The 17,870-nt window shown below is 36.4% G+C and overlaps 1 protein-coding gene across 1 annotated transcript in view; it reads right to left on the bottom strand.

The window, feature by feature from the left end:
- The window catches only part of C8H8orf34 (chromosome 8 C8orf34 homolog), a 494,601-nt gene that overhangs the window by 36,463 nt on the left and 440,268 nt on the right, over positions 1 to 17,870 (bottom strand). Inside the window, exons 11-12 of the mRNA XM_015145533.3 lie at positions 12,938 to 12,988; positions 2,121 to 2,214 (exon numbers count right to left, since the gene is read on the bottom strand). Of these exons, the coding sequence (XP_015001019.2) occupies positions 2,121 to 2,214; positions 12,938 to 12,988 (145 nt within the window). The remainder of the gene's footprint in view (positions 1 to 2,120; positions 2,215 to 12,937; positions 12,989 to 17,870) is intronic.

Below are 17,870 nucleotides of genomic sequence, written 5' to 3'. Positions count from 1 at the left end.
GAAGGCTTATTTTGTGTTTCAGTAAGATGAAAAACGGAATGGACTCTTTCACTCAGATAACTTGCACCCTAGTAGAAGAGAAGAAAATCAAAACTTATTGCCAAAATATTGTAAAAATATAAACAGAAAGACAATGCATATTAGGAGAAAGTTCTAGGGATTTGCATATCCTTTACATGATTAGGCTATGTTTTCAACTCTTAATATTGTTTGGAGATATATGGATTTAAAGAAAGAAAAAATTCTAAATTTGAAATTGGATAAATATACTATTTTGATGGATTCTTTTCTTGTCTAAGTTTTAGTTCATTATAAAATACAGCATACTCATATAATTAACATGCTCCACATTCTATAGGATGTTGTTTACCAGTTTTGCCCATTTTGGGCACCTCTTGTAGGATCTAACGGTAAAACTAGCACACTTTCCTATATTGTGTTTATACAATACACACACTCAGTGCTTGAAGGTTTTTTAAACACGAAATTTTCGAAGGCCTCAAAAGAATTTGGTGAAAAATCACTACAGCCAAAGTCTAGAATGAGAGGTTATGTATATTTAAATATGTAGGAAGATGAAGGGATGTGAGTGTATGTTCATTTTTTCATAAAACTTTTGGGCCACTATTAATACTTTCAGATTTGGGGATTCTTTTCTCTGTATCCCATAGTATTATATTTTCTAGACTATTTTACTTAGGAGTCCCTGCATTAAGGGACTTCCAAAATACTCTTTGCTTTTGTACTTGCTTAAAGTGCATTCTACTTTCTGCGTCTTTATGGGTTATTTTCATTTTTTTAAGAAGGAGTCTTGTTCTGTTGCCAGGCTGGAGTTCCTTGGCATGATCTCGGCTCACTGCAACCTCTACCTCCCAGGTTCAAGCAATTCTCCTGCCTCAGCCTCCCTAGTAGCTGGGACTACAGGAGAGCACCACCACGGCCAGCTAATTTTTGTATTTTTAGTAGTGATGGGGTTTCACCATGTTGGCCAGGATGGTCTCGATCTCTTGACCTGGTGATCTGCCCGCCTTGGCCTCCCGAAGTGCTGGGATTACAGGGGTGAGCCACTGCACCCAGTCTATTAGTTGTTTTCTATAGAAGATGGGTGCTGTTTTCCCTGAATAGAATCTATAAAGTACCACTGTGTTTTTTACTCTATTTCTGGATGTGACAGCTGAGTGAATCTTGGCCTCCATCCTCCTCCTCTAACCTGAGCACTCACTCTCAGGCCTGTGCTCCCTCTGACCACATAAGCCCGCAGTATGGTGAAGTGGGATAAGAACATTTTAAAATGGCTTTTAACCTGGAAGTGTAATTTCCTGGAATCCCCAGATGCATGATTATAATGCTACCTGTGTAACATATAAGTATTTCTCATGGTTACGGCTCAGAAGAATTATTTATTCATCACATTGCACCAATTATCATGAGGGCTACATTATCACATACAATTGTTATTGCTCTCTGAGGGCTACCACTAGAAAAATAAATAAATAAAATTTGATACTAACTTCTCAATCAGATTTCTGGACCCATATGACTTACAATTTCAATAAACCCTGGAGAGCATGCACTGAGTCATGGCATTAGTAGAGTAATTCCTTCCTCATTATTATTAGAATACGGTGACTTAAACCAAGAGCCATTAGTCTATTTGTCTTCAGTTATCTTACAATATTAACTGGTTTTGTGAACTTAGAACAGTGTTTACATATGTAAATATCTTCATTTAACTAATGAGTATAATTTCATATATAATAATCAGCTGATCCTGACATACTTTGAAATTTTGAAAATAATTATAAATTATCACTGGTATAATTGTAGACTATTCATAGAAGATTCATAGTCCAACTAGACAGTCTATGTTGGTCTTTAGGAAGAATAATTACTTTTTTTTTCCCAGAAAGTTGGTTTATGAGTCTCTGTACCATGATTAAGATGTTACTGAATGAAGACATAGACCTGAAGGATAGCTTGTCTTTACCTGTTCTTCCTAATAGAATCTGGGATTTTTTTTTTTTAATAGAAGTGGTTTATTGCTATGAAAGTGAAATACCTTTATTATGGATTTCCTTCTGGTAAAAGAAATTTGTCAATAAACCATAGTGTCTACTCACGTTTCTCCTGTTCTGCTTCCACTCCTTCACTTTCTGTGTCACTTGGCAAGATCCATGGTTGATGAACTACCTGCAGTTGCTTTAAGGATTCATCCTGCCAAAGAACAAATTGATTTTAGATTAAACTCTGTTTTGATATCGTGAACATTAATGTGGGTGATTACTTCAATCTTTATGAACTGCATCTTCAAAAACTTCAGAATAATTTCCTCATTAAAAAAAGGAAAGCTCTAAGTTTAACTTCATTTTCATGTCACAGATGAACTACAAACTCAACTCATTTTTTACATTCTTCTTTTAATAACATTTAGAGTAAATAAATATCTGAACTGTATTCCTCATGAATTAATATTTTTACGGAAATGTTGATACTCATTCTTGGAAACATAATTATGAAATATTCAATATAAACTTGCATAAAACATGCCTCTTTACCATCAAGGTTTCAAATTCCCTTTAATGAGAATGAAGATGAATGGGATTTAGAGAACATCTTCAATTTTACTCTCCTAGTATTACTTCACTGCCTCCTTCCTCTTCTCACTTTCTAAAGTTTGTTAACATATTTCTCATATACTTCCTTGCTGCTCCTTCCCTTCTGTCATTGAACTAAAGCAGATCCTCATTATCTCCCACCCTGACTGTAGTAATAGCCATCTGGGAAACTTTCCAGGATCATGTATCATATCCTGCCTAATTCTCCCACCAGTCACCTGCCAGAGCACGCTTTTTAAGATGCTATATGATGTAATCACTACCTTGCTTATAATTTTTCAGTGTCTCTATCATTATTCCCTGGGTAAGATTTAAACTCAAAGCCCTGCATGATCCATACTTGTCTAACATGTTCTATCACACTACTCTCTCAGGCCCACCTTGACCACTCCAGCTATAATTAACTGGTAGCTCTACAGTGCATTTCCTTATCTGTCTTAAACATTAACACTCTTCCTCCAAAGCTCGAGGGTCACTTCTACTGGAAGTCTTCCCTGATCCTGCAAGGCAGAGTTACTACTCTATTCCTCTATGTGCCTATTATACCAATAGAATAATACCATGTAAAACTTATACCTTCATCTCTTCCTTCCTCAAAAAGAATAAGAAAGGTCCTTGAGGTCATAAATAAATTTTTTCACCTATGCATTCCTAGCATCTATTATATCCTTTGCACAAAATAGGGACTTACTGGGTAAACATTCATATAGGAGGAAGTAAGGAAGAAAAGAAAGGAGAGGATGAAGGATAAAAAGGAGGGAGAGGGGAAAGATGGTTCTCCTCTATAACAAAATAACAACTTTAAATTTAGTGAGCCATGACTCAAGAACATGTTTTCAAACATATTTTGAAAATGAAAAACATAAAATCAATATGATCTGTCAGTTCACTCTTTATCGCTCAAATTCACTCATCATCTCTACCCTCTTTCAATTATATTTTTCTCCAGTATGAGATATTGTGCTTTATTTTTATTCAGACAAATGCTAACAAGGTAAAAATAAAGTTCCACAACACTTGATATTTAAGAAACATGACACCACCAGTCATTAAATGCCAACTTTGTTTAAAACAGTTCATTTATGAGATAAATATTCTATCTGCTATGCCTTTCATTTTGATATCAAATTCTGGAGACGTTCAGCCCCAATCTAGAGTTTCAAAACAGCACAATTTTCCAGAAGTTTGGAAGTGGAGTGGTGGGTTGGCTGTGTGATGCACAGGATATATTTCAGGGCAGTAAAACTATTCTGTGTGATATTATCATGGCAAATGCAAGACATTAAGCATTTGTCAAACCCATAGAATTTTATAGCAGAGCATAAACTTTAATGTGGGCAAATGAAAAAAATCAATTAGTAAGTTGGGGAATCCCAGAATGAAACGCAATATACCAAGAAAGAAAGAACATAAATGTGTTACAGATGTATGAAACAACCTCACCGAAGGGGGAGGAAATAAGGTGCTAACCTAACTAACTTTGAAAATGAGTGGAGTTTGTAAGACCAAAGGCTAAAGGAACTATACATATGCACTGTACTCTAGTTGATAAACCTGCTTTCCATGGGCGTACAGGTTAACAATTCTGAAACAACTATATATGTACTCTGGAAATGAACAGTAAAGTAAATGGATGATGGGAGCCAGATTTCTCACTGCTGGTGTGGCAATTTACAGATAAGCAGGGAAAGAGGCTAGAATGATCCATGCATAATGTATTAGAGTTGAAGACGTCAGTATGAATTCGTGTTTACCTTACTATATATACAGATGGCCACACATATAAATGTTGATATATATTTCTTTTTATTTATTTATTTATTTATTTATTTATTTATTTATTTATTTCTGAGACAGAGTCTCACTTTGTTGCCTGGGCTGGAGTGTAGTGGTGAGATGATGACGCACCTCAACCTCCAGGGCCCAAGCGATCTTCCTGCCTCAGTCTCCCAAGTAGCTGAGATTACAGGTGTGAGCAACCATGCGTGGCCCATATTCATGTATATGCATATGTTTCTCTACTCTGGCAGCTGAGAAGACTTAGAAGCAATGACACTCAGTAGCAATTAACACACCTACCACCCCAATCTTGGTTTCAAAAATCATTCTCCAATGAAAGAACCGGGATTTCTGGATAAATGATTGGACCCCCTAGGACTGAGGGAGGAAATGTACAAGATAAGGTGGAACATCTGGTAGCTCAAGAAAAAAAAAAGCAAGAAAGTACTCAAACACACACACACACACACACACACACACACACAATTATGGAAGTATGTAAGTAAAAAAGATAAGGGACTAACTGAAAAAGCTGTCAGTAGCCAAAGCTAGAACAATTTGAGCAACAAAATAAATAAGCCAGTATTGGGTCATTATCCAAAATATGCAATAAATATCTGTAATTCCATACAGATAAAAATAAATGTTCAAATAAATACATGAATGGATGAGAATAGGCAAATATGTAGACAGGAGCATTTCAAATAATTTATGTAGATTCTCCACCCTTAAGGATGTGGAGAAAAACTTCCCACTTTTTAAGTGTGGGCTGTGTTTAGTGACTTTCTTTCAAACAGTTCAGTAGGGATAGGGAAAGGATAAAAGGAACTTCACAGTGAAGAAACCTGACAAACCTTATCTCCAGCCAGGTGACCAAGGTCAACATAAACAGTAATACGGCATATTGATAGGATGTACACTTAACAGGATACGATGAAAATTAAATTTTACCTCCGTGGTCTTCCTCCTAAAAACACATTAACCCAATCTAATTATGATGAAAATATCACATAAATATCAACGGAGGAACAATCTGCAAAATATCTGAGCTGCACTCCTGAAAGCCACTGTGATCTTTAAACACAGGGAAAGCTTGGTTGTGAGAAAGGGTCACAACCAAGAAAAGCCTAAGGAGACACAATGAGTAAATGTAATGTGGATCCTGGATGTGATCATGGAAGAGAAAATGACAGGAAAAACTGGTGAAGAGCTGCACACAGTACAGATATGGTTACTAATAATGTATCAATACTGGCCTGTTAACTGTCACCAGTGCCCCATACTAACAAAGTACCAGTAATAGTTAAAACTGAGGAAGAGCCATAGCAACTCTCTGTATTATCTATCTAATAATTCTGTACATCAAAACCTGTCCTAAAAACGTTTATTTTTAAAATTGAAAGTGTGAACCCTAAATATCCGAGATGGTTTTGGTTAATTTAGAAAGTTTATTTTGCCAAGGTTGAGGATGTACGCCTGTGACAGCCTCAGGAAGTCCTGGTGACATGTGCCCGAGGTGGTCGGGGAACAGCTTGGTTTTCTACATTTTAGGGAGACATGACACATCAATCAATATATGTAAGAAGTACATTGGTTCCATCCAGAAAAGTAGAGACAGCTCCAGCGTGAGGCAGGGAGGGGCTTCCAGGTCTCAGGTAGGTAAGAGATAAAAAGGTTGCATTCTTTTGAGTTTCTGATAAGGTGTTCCGAAGGAGGCCAATAGATATGCTTCTATTTCAGTGAGCAGCGGGATGGTTTTGAACAGAGTGGGAGGCAGGTTTGCCTTGAGCCATTCCCAGCTTGAGTTTTCCCTTTAGGTTAGTAATTTTGGGGCCCGCAAATTTTCCTTTTACAAAAGAAAGCAAAACCAAATTTCAAAATATTTCTTTTTTTCTTTTTTTTTTTTTTTTTTTTTTTAAGACGTGTTCTCTATTGCCCAGGCTGGAGTGCAGTGACACAAACATGGCACACTGCAGCCTCAGATGTCCTGGACTCAAGCCATTCTCCCCTCTCAGCCTCAGGAGTAGCTGGAACTACAGGCACGTGCCACCATGCCTCAATAACTTTTTCTTTTTTTTTCTTTAACTCCTTGTAGAGACAGGGTCTCTCTCGGTTGCCCAGACTGGTCTTCAACTCCTGGGCTTAAGCCATCCTCCCACCTCTGCCTCCCAAGGTGCTGGGATTACAAGCGTGAGCCACCATGCCCAGTCTCAAAAGTGATTTTCATTTTAAAAATAAAAGCACAAGGTTTTTAGCATAAGCAGCTCTTAAAAATGGTCTGTTAATTGGATTAAAACTTAAATTCCTATCATATGAGAAGATAGGCTCCACAGTGGAAACTCATTGTCCCAGGGGTCAGAAGGCACAGCATTTTATCCTGGTGAATCCAAGGCATGTAAAATTCTCTTTTGGGATAGAATGAGATAGTTACCAGATTAGATGATCTCTTGTACTTCCTAAGTAGTATCTATCTAGGTCTGGATTGCTTTAGATAGCAGAAGGTGAGAGGCACTAGACGGGCTATTGCAGGAAAAGTCAGCAAAAAAAAAAAAAAAAAGATACTCAATCTTGGAATATACCATTTAGTGTTTATTGTAAGGACTTAACTTGATTTTTTAAAAATTTATTAATTACTAAATTTGGTCTTGCTGAGCTATACCAAAAAAATAGCATAAGTGTAAAAAATTGTGGATTTAAAATTCCGTAGCTGTGTAGAAGATAACAGAAGTAAAATTTCAGAAATGTTTATTTAACAGAGAGGGAAATCACACAGCTGCAGTTTTTAAAAAATGGAACACAGTCTCTGATGTTCAAAGAAGAAATATGAAAAATAGACATTTTGGATACATAAGGGAAAATGAAATTGCTGAAGTAATTCCTTTAAAACAGAAAAATTTAAAGTGATCATGAAAAAGTGTTTTTAATTTAAAATATTTTAGTTATTTAGCTTTTGGATTGAAATACTGAAATTTGTTTTCACGAAAAAGATATGAGTAATAAATCAATTGTGTTATTATTTTCCCACAGTAGTTCAGAATATTAAGCAATACTACCGATTGGTTTTTGGTTTTAATGGCTTTATTCCTGAACAGATAAGCAGCATTCAACTGTTCTCTATTTAATGCAAATTGCATAAAGTACAAATGGAACTTGGTAAAATATGTAGTTTGGGAAGAACTTTAAAATGTTGAATTATTGGAATCATAAAGATAGTACAAATATTACTGTTAATGGATGATTTAAATGTTTTACTTTGGTTTCCCCTGGAATAGAGCTAGTAATATAATGCACCTGTTCACTTTATCAGTGCCAACAGGCAGCACTATGTATGCCTAAAGCTCAGCCCATAAGGCTACATATAATTCTTTTTGATGGGGTCAAGGAGCTAAAATCTTGAACATTTTAAAATACAAAAGCTGACGCGTCCCTCTTTGCCAACTTATTCAAATATACATTTTCCATAAGAATATTAAACTGTATCTGAGTGTAGTACAAACGTTTTTATATTCCCAAGAGCAACTTTTTTGTGTTACTTTTAGAAGAAATGCTATTCATTCTTTTTCTAAAACACTTTCACCATAATGATAGCAAATGTACAGGGATTAGGAGTGGTGGGAAATAGTGATATTTATCACATGGAAAATGGTTGCTAGTTCTGAATCAATATATTATTCTATCTGCTAACATAATAAGTGCTTTACAGACTTCAACAGCATTGTTGATCCACATGAAGAGCTTATTTTTAGATTCTCTAAATGCAACCAATCAGTGATTTATCATATGTGGCCCTGAAAGTTCAGTGTATTTCAAGAAAAAAAAATTACTTCTTTACTTCTTTGCTCAAACTTCTACCATTGGCTACTTTAGTTCTGAATCAACTAAGTATTTATTTTCATTTGGTATTAGTATGTCACTAATGCACAAAACATCAGTTTCCATCTTTCAAAATGGTTTAATCACTTTAACTTTACTTCTATAACCATGGAATCCCTATAAAATAAGGTTCCCTGAAGCACAGTACATATAAAACAAAGTCACACTCTGCTCTGGATACATGTAATGGACTGCTTCCACTGCCAAAGAATTAATCCTTCCATTAAAAATCACTTCCATTAAAATGAAATTCCCTTTATATAATGTACAAGCTAAATTTGTAAAGTTCGTAAATAACTTTCTTTTTGCATTTGTTAATGAAATGGTTCATATTATCCATGGGGTGTGTGTGTGTGTGTGTTTAGAGATGGGGTTTCACCATATTGCCCAGTCTGGTCTCTAACTCCTGGACTGCAATCTGCCCACCTTGGCCTCCCAAAGTGCTGGGATTACAGGCATGAGCTGGGGGATTTGTAAGTGACTGATACTTATGAAGCCTATTTATTTTGGGAATTGTAAAAGTTACTTAAGATTAGGAACTATTAGTATAAATTAATAGAATCTGGGAAAATAAAAGAGATAGAGTAATAACGAAGTTATGAAAATACGATCGGTTGTGAAAAACATTACAAAGTAAATGCAAAATACTTAAATACATTTATTTGACTATTTTCCTCTCCTACACTATATATTGGGATTGTACTTCACCTTCTTTTCCAACTCGTTCCACTTGGTGGCTTTTCTTTCCAAGGAAGTTGTAGTATGAATTTGTAAAAGATGTAGGAAAAAAACCAAAAGATGATTGGGTTTATCAATGAAAAACAAGTCATTTTTCGAGCATGCCCTTCCAGTTATCTGATTTTACAGAAGCTCTGGAACTTTCATTGACTTTAGCTATTTTACAACTATGGAATTTGTAGAAAATGGCAGCAGTGTAAATGCTTCTTGTCCATATAAGTGCAAATCGTGTCCATTGGAATGCAATAGATTGTTGTCCTACGGATAGTGATTAAATTTGCCAATTTTTCCAACTATTTATAATGTCATTTCAGCATTCCTTTATGACTATGTAAGTGAGGGTTTAATTCTTCTTTGAACTCATTGGAATGCTTTATTTGTTCTCTCTTTAATTTATCAGTTAAATAAATCTTTCGCATATATTCATTTTATATCTGTCTGAGTGCCATGTTACAACTTTTTTAAAAGTTATGATTTAGCATGTCTCTGTTCTTAATGAATGTTAGTGGCAAAACAGGATTTTCTTGAAAAAAGGTCTTCATTTCTCAGTTTTCTAAGTAAAATAAAACTATGATAATTAATAATAATTATTTAAAATTTAAAAAAGTAAACCTTCATGAATGATAAAAAGTAATTTTTCTCTTATTGATTACGGGGAATAATGTCATACACTCTCCATCAGAAGTAGAATTGAAACTTCTTTACGCCACAGATAGCAGAATACTACACACGAGAAACAAGACAAGCAGGCCAAAACTGGCATCCAAAATGATTCCACGATATTGTGATGCACAGAATTGATCCCCTTTCTGGTTCAGATGGCACATCTGGTAAAGCCAACCTCAACAGGCTTTGAAAAGACCTGTCTGGTGCTTTTAATTCTGTTTGACATACTGAGAGATTGTGAAGCTGCCACACTGCCAGTAAATTCGTACTCCCATGCATATTGCCTCTGGCCCTCACCAACTAACTTCCTAAGGGTGTGAGGAATCTCAAATGAAATCACTGACTTCAGTCTAGTTCTTTGTGACTTCTTAGTCATTTAAATTGACAATACTTACCTGATGCATATATATTTAAATTACTACATTTCACTAATGATTAAGGGATTTTTAACCAGTATACTACACTGCTTACCAATTACTCATCTGAGGGGTGTGTGTGTGTGTGTGTGTGTGTGTGTGTGTGTGTGTGTGTTTCAGAGACAAGATCTTACACTGTCATCCACGCTGGAGTGCAGTGGTGAGATAACAGCTCAATGCAGACTCAAACGCCTGGGCTCAAGCAATCCTCCTGCCTCAGTCTCCTGAAGAGCTGAGACTACAGGTGTGTGCCACTATGCCTGGCTAACTTTTTTTATTTTTTGTAGAATCAGGATCTCACTATGTTGCCCAGGCTGGTTTTGAATTCCCGGCCTCTAGCAATCCTCCTGCCTCAGTCTCCCAAAGTTCTAGGATTACAGGCATGAGCCACCAGCTTGGTCCTGGTAATGTGATATTTTAAATGGATTAACTTCTCTACAAAAATTATGACAATATAGATTTGGAACTGATTGAATTTGATAAGTTATTTTAAATTATATACTTTTTAAATGAATGTTAATGTAATCCAAAAACTAAGATTTCTATGATGTAAAATTATTCCCACCTTGAGTTATCAAGTGTCTTAGATGTAAAAAGCATGTAATATTTTTAAAAATTTAACTATCTGGGCTATTTTGAGGACAAAGAAATGTAGGCAATTATAAAATATTTCATTTTTTATTTGGTCAAAACCACAAATCTTAGTCAAATAATACATTAAAAAATAGAAGATGTTGAATAAAAGCTCCATTTTAGCTTTACTTTTAGAGAATACCATATCATCTCTGTAGTTTTGATTCAGATCTAAACAAAATTGTCTAATTTCATGTGGTTATGATTCTGTCTCATTATAAAACTAGATGAAAAAAAGAGAGTTTAATCTGCAAAGAGTTGTTCAAACTTTAGTAAGAAATGTTAAATATATTAAAAATGTAAACACTATGGTTTATTTGAGTTTCATTGTGTACTAAATAAAAGCAAATGCTTGCTAGCTCAGTTTTAGCCTCAATGCTTCTAACATTTATAAATACTCTTTTTTATTGTTTACCATTTCTACTAACATGAAGAAAAAAGAAAAAGTGAGATAAAAGCCTGAGTGAGAAAAGACAAAAGACTGTCATGTTATGGCTCACATTCTAAACATGTTCTCCATGGAGAAGAGTTTAAGTACATATATATTTTCTAATACATAAATGGATTGTCTGTGAGAAAAGCCAACTAGTAGTAAGTTAATAGTTTACTAATTAAGGTCTTAGTTTTACTGTAAAGAATGGTCATCTGTTGGCTTAAGAGAGAGCTAAAATCTCAGTATAAGTCAATAATAAATGAAAATACTGAGCAACACTGAACCCTAAGAAAGGCAGTTCACATGTTTTGCAAAATTCAAACTGAAAGCGAGTAATGAATCTCAAAAACTGGAGAGATTTTATGTATTTTATTTCAGACAAAAAATTATTATTGAGAGTAGATGAGTAAGCAAGATATAAATTTATAAAGGTTTTCTCTTCACCTATTTTATATGAAATTGGAGATTTTTAAACAAAATTGGGAGTTTTCATGATGCACACAGTTACTCCCTAGAAAGAACGTTGGAAAAGACACTTTACAGCAGAGCTTCTTGGCACTTAGGATGCTTTTGAATCAAATGGAGATCATGTTAGGATGTTGATTTTGATTATTTGGGTCTGGGCTGAGCCTCAAGATTTTGTATTTCTTACAAGCCCCCTGATGATGGCATTGTTGTAGTCAGAGGACCACAGTCTGAGGAACAATAGCCTTTAAGTACTTTAAGTGAAAAGGCACAAATTCTCAACCTTCTTGCCACATTGAGCATTTACACTTGTGTACAACGTGTACATTTACATTGCACATTGGTAATTATGAAGAAAATAAGCCTGTTTTTCTTGGACGAGAACTACAAAATTAGAATAAGACTTATTCTTAAGTTCTATCATCAGTAGGCAGCCCATGTCTTGGCCCAGCTCCTCAGTGCTCTCCAGGTGGGAACATGAGGTTAGACCTAGACAGAACATATTACAAGAGGCATCAGCCATCCCTCTTGTGGAGGTGGCCTATCACCCACAGATCCACTGTTAAGTGGGGAATGCTGAACCAAGAACTTGGGCAACCACAAAATCCTTGTAGGCGATTCTTAACATCACCAAACTGTTGCCCAGTTCCCTCCACCTGTAGCGGATTTAGATAGCTAATTTAGTGGCCACGGTGGTCTGGCTTCAGGCCAAGTTTTATGAGATCTGCCCACTGGTTTCTCTGAGAGTTCCGAAATAGTTTCCCATCAGTCCAAAGTTCTATGACACAGATGACCCTTGGATATCTCCAAAAATAATAAACCCAGAAGTTTAAAAACTTTCCAAGTGAAATCTACCATATGTTTAATTGTTGGGATAGCCCTTTGCATAATGGCATGTGTGAATATCATCCCCAATGACCATTTGTCCCATGAATGGATCCAGACCTAGTATAGGTTGTTTTCTCAATAAGAACAATGGTTGTGTCTTTTTTTGTGTACATTCCAATGTAAACTACGTGATTCTCATTTATTTGAACATCAACAAATGTTTGTGTATCTAAATATATATTAGTACCATGGTTTATGCAGTTTTACTTTAATGTTCAGGGTCACTGAACTGATATACAGTATCTTTCTCCCAATGAGAACCAAAAACAGTTTTGCTAACATATTATTTATTTTCTGGTTTTTGTGGACATGACCATTGAACACATACAGACTAGAAACCCTACAGGCAGATGGAGAAAGCCCAAGTGAGTGCTTCATCCTGTATCATAGACTGATTTCAGACTACATTATAAAGCAATCTTAAAACTCACTTCTTCCATGTAGTTTTTCAGTGAGTGTCCAGCTCCACTGGAGGCTTCTCCCTAGAGGTAAAGAGAAAGAGGGTTGAAAAGGTCAGGAGAAGGAGAAAAAAAGAATGAAAGAATCATGGAGAGTGAGATCTGAGAGCAACATCAAGTATTTGCTATTCTCCCACCTTTTCAGTTGATACTTGTGGGATTGTTAGTTTGCCAACTTCTTACTCTTTGAAAAAGATAAGAAATTTTATAAAACAACAATAAATCTTTCAAGTTTTTGAATATATTTTATTTTAAGTTATGGGATACATGTGCAGGACGTGCAGGTTTGTTACATAGGTAAACATGTGCCATGGTGGTTTGCTGCACCTATCAGCCCATCACCTAGGTATTAAACCCCACAGGCATTAGCTATTTATCCTGATACTTGCCCTCCCTCCACCACCACAACAGGTCCCAGTGTGTGTTATTCCCCTCCCTGTGTCCATGTGTTCTCATTGTTCAGCTCTCATAAGTGAGAACATGCCATGTTTGGTTTTCTGTTCCTGTGTTAGTTTGCTGAGGATAATGGCTTCCAGTTCCATTCATGTCCCTGCAAAGGGCATGATCTCATGTGGATCTTAATTCATGTTAACAAATGAGCAGCTAGAGTAACTAACTAAATCTTGGAACAGAATGCTAAACAAATTGTATAACATTTTCTGTTATTAATGTTATAAATAGAGTCTTATAATTAGATTAAGGAAAGAAGTCACAAATTCTATATTCTACAAATGTGTGAGGATCTAAAACATGGACTTAAAAATATTTTTTAGATAGAGGACAGACCATTAACCTTTATATCCAGACTTTAGATTAAGTCTTTCTTAACCTATTAGTATGTAATTAGTGAATTCTCCATCATCTGTGTCTTTACTAGCACTTCACTGAGCACTAGTAATCAGATTCAAATCGTTGAAATTTATAAAATCAAATTAAACATATATCCCAAACTCATCTAACATTGGTGATTAAAATTGTCAAACAACTTGGTGCTTTGGATAAGTTAAGCTTTTATACTCCGTGACGAGAGACGTTTGGAAATAAATTCTGAAATATCATGAAATTATAAATTCTAGGACACTGTATGTTTTTAAAAGATAATTAAATAAATGTGCTAAAAGTTTATATTTGTTTCTACAGAATCTTTATAACTTTCCAATGACCGACACATATATTATCTCATGGAGGGCAAGACAACCTCAGGCCAATTTAGTACTTAGGGAAACTGAAGCCAAGAGGGGTAGAGTGAAGTGCTCTAAGTCAAGGAGAAAGGAGGAGCATTGTGTGTACTGAATTCTAGTCTGACACTCTTCTCTTTTTTTTTTTTTCTGAGCTCACTGCAACTTCCGCCTCCTGGGTTCAGGTGATTCGCCTGCCTCAGGCTCCAGGGTAGCTGGGACTACAGACATGGGCCACCACGCCCAGCTAATTTTATTTATTTATTTATTTATTTTTGTTGTTGTTGTTGTTGTTTTAGTAGAGACAGGGTTTCATCATGTTGGAAAGGGTGGTCTCAAACTCCTGACTTCAGGTAATCTGCCTGCCTCAGCCTCCCAGAGTGCTGGAATTACAGGTGTGAGCCACTACACTCGGCCTAGTCTGACACTCTTCTATGTCACTGAAATACAACAATTTAAAACATACACAATTAAATTCATTATAGTTTTTTTAAAAAAATTGTGATGTATTCTTGCAAGCACTTGGGGGAAGACAGGAGGAGGCATGCACATGTCAAAACAAAAATTGAGCTAGAAATAAAATGCTGGTATTCCCCAAAACTTAGAAATCCCAGGTTAAATCACAAAGGTGGTAATATTTCTTCCTAAATCATATTTCTACTGGCAAAACGTTAATATGCCGTAGTTTAAATGTTTCCAGATGCTTCCAAGCTTGTAGGATTTTCAATGGATAAGATCGTGAGAGATAAGATAGTTCTATTTGCTTAAAGCATGAACTATTGGGAAAAATTAAGTTCATATAAATCCCTCAAGCTGTGAGGAATTTAACTCAAAGCACACAGAGAAAGCTGAGAACTTATTTCAGATAAACTGTTTCTTAGAGGTGAACTTGCCACACTGTCTCACCCTCATTCGGACAACTAATCTGGGAGTGCCATGGGCTCTTTCATGACAGAGCCAGTCAATCCTCTGTGTGCTAATCATCCTTTCTCCTCTGCCTGGGTGGCTAGGAGTAAGAGAATGCGGCAAATTGCTCGGAGTTACAGATGTGCATTCTGGAGCAGCCAGCCTGGGAGGCTTGCCTGGTTGGCCTTTGCACATCCGAGGACTAACAGTGAGAGATGCTGGAGAGCAGTTTCTGGGAGCTCACTGAAGAGGGCAATGTGTTTCCTTGGAGCTGGAGTGCGTGGTTTTTCCCATTTGTCTGGATATTTGCAGTCTTCTGCTAAGACCTGGTGATGACCGTGGGTTTTCTTAATGATTGAATATAAATAAAGCAAGCTTCTTGACAGTCTTGCTTCTTTCCTTAGTGTCAGTGTCATATCTGCACCACAGGAAAGGAGAAACCTACACAATACCATTTGTTTCAAGGGCCATACAACCAGTTTAGTTGTAATTGCCATTCAAAAGTCACTGAAATGGGTGACACCAATGAATCAGGATCATAAAGCAAAAGACTCTCAGAGGGGCTGGTATGGTGGCTCATGCCTGTAATTACAGCAGTTTGGGAGGCCAAGGCAGGTGGATCACTTGAGGTCAGGAGAACAAGATCAGCCTGGCCAACATGGTGAAACCTTGTCTTTACAAAAAAAAAAATACAAAAATTAGCCAGGCGTGGTGGTGCACTTGTAGTCCTAGCTACTTGGGAGGCTGAGGCAGGAGAATCACTTGAACCTGGGAGGCGGAGGTTGCAGTGAGCCGAGATCGTGCCACTGCACTCCAACCTGGGCGACAGAGCAAGACTCCATCCCAAAAGAAAAAGTAAAAATTTAAAAAAACAAAAACAAAAACACTCTTGGAGGAAAATAGAGAAAAAACTAACATTTTGAAGAATGCAAGTGTGGCACAAGGCCAAGTGGACACAACAAAGAAGAAGGCATCAGGATCTCTGATTCGTAGGGTCAGAAGAGATGGCCCCAGTCAAGAGACTTGATCCAATAAGTCTATCTCAGGTTCCCCATTTCCAACACCGGACCAGTGAAATGCCAGCATTCCCTCCTCCCTCTCACTGGGATCACTAATGAAATAAAATCCCCTTCAAAGCACAAAGCTATCAGTTTCAGTTGTCCTTTTCTTAATTTTAAAGAACTGGTATTTTAAATTTCAAGTCATCCTAGCAACATAATATTTGGTAATTACCTGGGAATGAATAAAAAATGCCATAATGCAATTTCCTTTGAAAAAAAAAAAAAGAGGGGGAGAAGATACAAGGAGAGGCAGATGGGGCATGTGTAGGAGGAAAAGGAAAGAACACATGGAAATTATGTCTTAGAAGAGAAACAAGAAGGAAGGAAGGAAGAAGGAAGGAAGGAAAGAAAGAAGAAAGAAAGAAAGAAAGGAAGGAAAGAAGGAAGGAAGGAGAGAAGGAAAGAACAAAGAAAGAGAAGGAAGGAAGGAAGAAAAGAAAGAGAGAAAGGAAAGAAAGAAAGAAAAGGTCTTTCTGAAATATGGTTTCACTTATGAGTTTTTAATATAATCACAGTTGAGATAAGTGTTTAAATGTAAATTAGAAAATATTAATGTATTATAAACTCAGGGAAAGGGGGACAAAGAGGCTGATGTGATTACTGCTTAGTATATGGCATGGGATGATGGCTGTCGGAGATGAAGGCTCTTTTTGTCCCCCTGGTTATTTTATAGTTAAGGAAACATTCTCAGTGAGATGGAAAATCGTAGAGAGTGAGGTAGAACTAGAACCACACCGTCCTCCATCCATTGCCATTTTTATTATACTATGCTTCTCTTGTTTCAATCAGTAAGTATTTTCTATTCATCTTTCACTAATTCTTAGACAAAATGCAAACAGACTGGCACTTGTGTGTAGGGTACATTTATTCACAAACATCATATGTCTAGACTGCCGATGTTAATTCTCTTTTAAAAAGTTCCAGAAACCTACTTCTACCAGAATAATTTTTCTTTTCATCTGTTTTCCAAGGAAACTAAACAATAATTCTAACCTACAGAGCACTCTCTCTTAAGAACTACCTGAGGTATTTGGAACCCATGGAAGAATGGGAGCTCGATATGAACGGCCAGGGCATTTCTAACCCAAGGGGGTCATAAAACTTCACCCATCATTTTTTCCACAGGTATTTATTAAGCACTTGTCGTGCGCCATATACTGTGTTAGGTGTTGGGACAAAGAGCTGAACAAAAGCTAATTACTACTATAAAAAGTTTACTTTGAAAACACATATACAAGTGATTAGAATACAAAGCAAAAGTTATTTGCCACAGGTAAGATCAAGATGCTTTGGGAAAAAGTCAGAGGAAAGACATCTAGTCTTTCTTTTTTTTTTTTTTTTAGCACACATGTATTGAGCACTCCAATGGGCTGGGGAACTGTTGTAGCCTCTGCGTACCTGTGAGGAAGGAGACAAAGTGGAGCGAATAGCACCTGAGCAAAAAAAAAAAAAAAAAAAAAAAAAAAAAAAAAAAAAAAAAAAAGGGTCTAGCCCTGAAGTCTTAGTCATTAGTCCAGATAAATGAGCTGCTTAAGGAGGAAGACTCACATGAGGAAGAAGGAAAATTTGGGGTAAAGGCCCAGACACAACTGAAGAAATATGTGAAACCACAAGCATTGCAATGAAGAACACCAGTTATACCACTCACTGAAATGTGTGCTCTATATTCAGATATAGAGATATCAACGTCTTATATCACTTCCTAATTTCATACTATAATTTCCTGTAATGCAGCTGCTAATATGATGGTTATATGTTGTG

This window comes from Macaca mulatta, chromosome 8, assembly GCF_049350105.2.
Source record: "Macaca mulatta isolate MMU2019108-1 chromosome 8, T2T-MMU8v2.0, whole genome shotgun sequence".
In the NCBI taxonomy this organism is placed as follows: Eukaryota; Metazoa; Chordata; class Mammalia; order Primates; family Cercopithecidae; genus Macaca; species Macaca mulatta.
Note: the sequence above shows the minus strand (reverse complement) of the source record. Positions and strands in the feature narration are given on the sequence as shown.